At 43.0% G+C, this 2,182-nt stretch overlaps 1 protein-coding gene across 1 annotated transcript; it reads right to left on the reverse strand.

Moving 5' to 3' along the window:
* Positions 1 to 1,215: 1,215 nt before the first annotated feature.
* On the reverse strand, positions 1,216 to 1,749 carry LOC116884641 (eukaryotic translation initiation factor 1-like). Its single transcript, XM_032885783.1, is given in 2 exon segments — positions 1,216 to 1,531; positions 1,637 to 1,749. Coding segments are annotated over 2 exon segments (342 nt in total). The 3' UTR covers positions 1,216 to 1,302.
* Between the last annotated feature and the right edge of the window lie 433 nt (positions 1,750 to 2,182).

The following is a 2,182-nucleotide window of genomic DNA, read 5'->3' on the forward strand; positions in this document are numbered from 1 at the left end:
TTTCTACAGACTTACAATCTTGGCTTCCCCTGGATGTTCACAGCCCTATTCTGCCCTGTATAACTTGAGAAAAAAATGGGTATCATTTCTCTCTTGATTAGCACACAGAATGTCTCCAAATCCAAGTGCATATTGGTGGCCTTGGAATCGACAACATGCAATTAGAACATGCAATTATATAGCTGCAGTTTTGCATATTCCAAGTGAACAATTTAAAATGTCAAATAGCGAGCAGTTTCTTTGTACTCCATAAAAGACTCCTCCTGAGTCCCCTAGACAACTCATTTGCAGAATTGCTAGTAAATCAACATAATTTGTTTTCCCCAAGACTTTGTTCTGCCAGGGAAACCACCTTCAAAAATGCTGAAGCTGTTCCAATTATACCAAATTATTGCATCTCACAATAAGAAACTTCCCTATAATTGGTTGTGCAAATGAAAGAAAGTCACACATATATAATTTAGACATAGAGGATTATCCTTGAGAAGCAGTCTGAGTGTTGCTCCCAAGTTAGTTTAATTTCGTTTGTGTTCCCCTTGCTTGGTAAAATCCCTGCATCTCACAATTCAGCAGATATTAGATTTCCCAGGGGCACACATTTTGCTTGATTGAATTCAAATATTTAATATATAGTGCATGTCAAATATTTGCACAATTTGAGTGGAAAAATACTACGCTTGTGATTGCAAAATAGGAAATGCTTAGTCTTGGATTTTCAGGAGGCAGTTTTCAAGCAGATGTGGATTCAAATTAATAACACTTCATTTCACACACCTGGCACTACCAAAGAAAATTTGATCAGAGCACAAGGCAGAAGTCTCAGCCTTGTGCTGTTGGTGTACAAATTTGGATATAAGCTTAGTCCAAGAATGCCTACAGAATCTGCCATTATGCAAAGGAAAGTGAAATGAGAGCAGGAACCCTGGCCAAACACATACCTTTCTGATGACTCTTTGATCTCTCTCTCTCTCTCTCTCTCTCTCTCTCTCTCTCTCTCTCTCTCTCTCTCCCTCCCTCCCTCCCTCCTCCCTCCCTCTCCCCTCCTCCCTCCTCCCCCTCCTTCCCTCCCTCCCTCCTCTCTCTCTCTCTCTCTCTCTCTCTCTCTCTCTCTCTCTCTCTCTCTCTCTTATGGCTCTTTTCAGTTTATTGCATGAAGGAGTTACACTAGTCCAAGTTAAAAGCAGACTCCAAATGATTACATTATACAGGTTGTGAGGTTTTTAAACTTGTGACAAGGGACAGAAGGGAAATTCTAGTCATTGCAAGGAAATCCTCACTTAAGCTTCAGAGAGCCACAAGCACTTAAAACCCATGAACCTTCAGCTGCTCGTCCTTAGCCAGTCCAATCTCTATCAGGAACTGGTATATGTTCTTGCGCTAGTCACCCTATAGCTGAATTACTTCTCCATATTCTGGATGCTCAATTACAGTACCATTGCAGGCAAATTTCTTCTTAAATGCCTTCACTAGTTTCTTTTTATCGTAATCATCAGCGATCCCTTGGACAGTTGTAAGGATCTTCCTGCCGTTTCTCTGTTGAATTTTTTTTTTCTTTTCTATTTTTCGGAGCTGGGGACCGCACCCAGGACCTTGTGCTTGCTAGGCAAGTGCTCTACCACTCAGCTAAATCCCCAACCCCTGTTGAATTCTTATATGGATATAATCCTCAGTGCCAGCAGGAAGCAGGCCATCACCCTTACTTGCATCAGCAAAGGGGTCGAAAGAGTGGAGGTTCTGGATAGTGTACATACGATAGAATTCCAATTCCTTTTCCTCGGTGGCGATGGCCTGCGGTAGGCAGCTGTGGGGAGAAAGCAGGCGGGGGGGGGCGGGAACAGAGCGTCGGGAAGCAAGGGGGTTCAAGGGGGAGACAGCTGAGTCCTTGGTGGCTCAGTGACTGGGGCCTCTTTGATCTCTTAATTCGCTTCCCATATGCCCCATTCTCTGAAGCATAGTATAAGGGTGGGGGCTCTATGCTGTATATGCTCACTAGAGTACTTTGAATGCACTTATGGATGTTTGGTGTCATATGTTTGCTGTGGGTTGGTGGCAGGAACATAGATGTAAGGAAGGTGAGAGCTCACAGCTGAATCCAGTTTTAAGATATGAGTCTGAATACATCTCTTCATTATATATGAATGGGTGCGGAGGAGACTTAAACATTTATCTCATGTGTAAGCTG

This window comes from Rattus rattus, chromosome 15, assembly GCF_011064425.1.
Source record: "Rattus rattus isolate New Zealand chromosome 15, Rrattus_CSIRO_v1, whole genome shotgun sequence".
Classification (NCBI taxonomy): domain Eukaryota; kingdom Metazoa; phylum Chordata; class Mammalia; order Rodentia; family Muridae; genus Rattus; species Rattus rattus.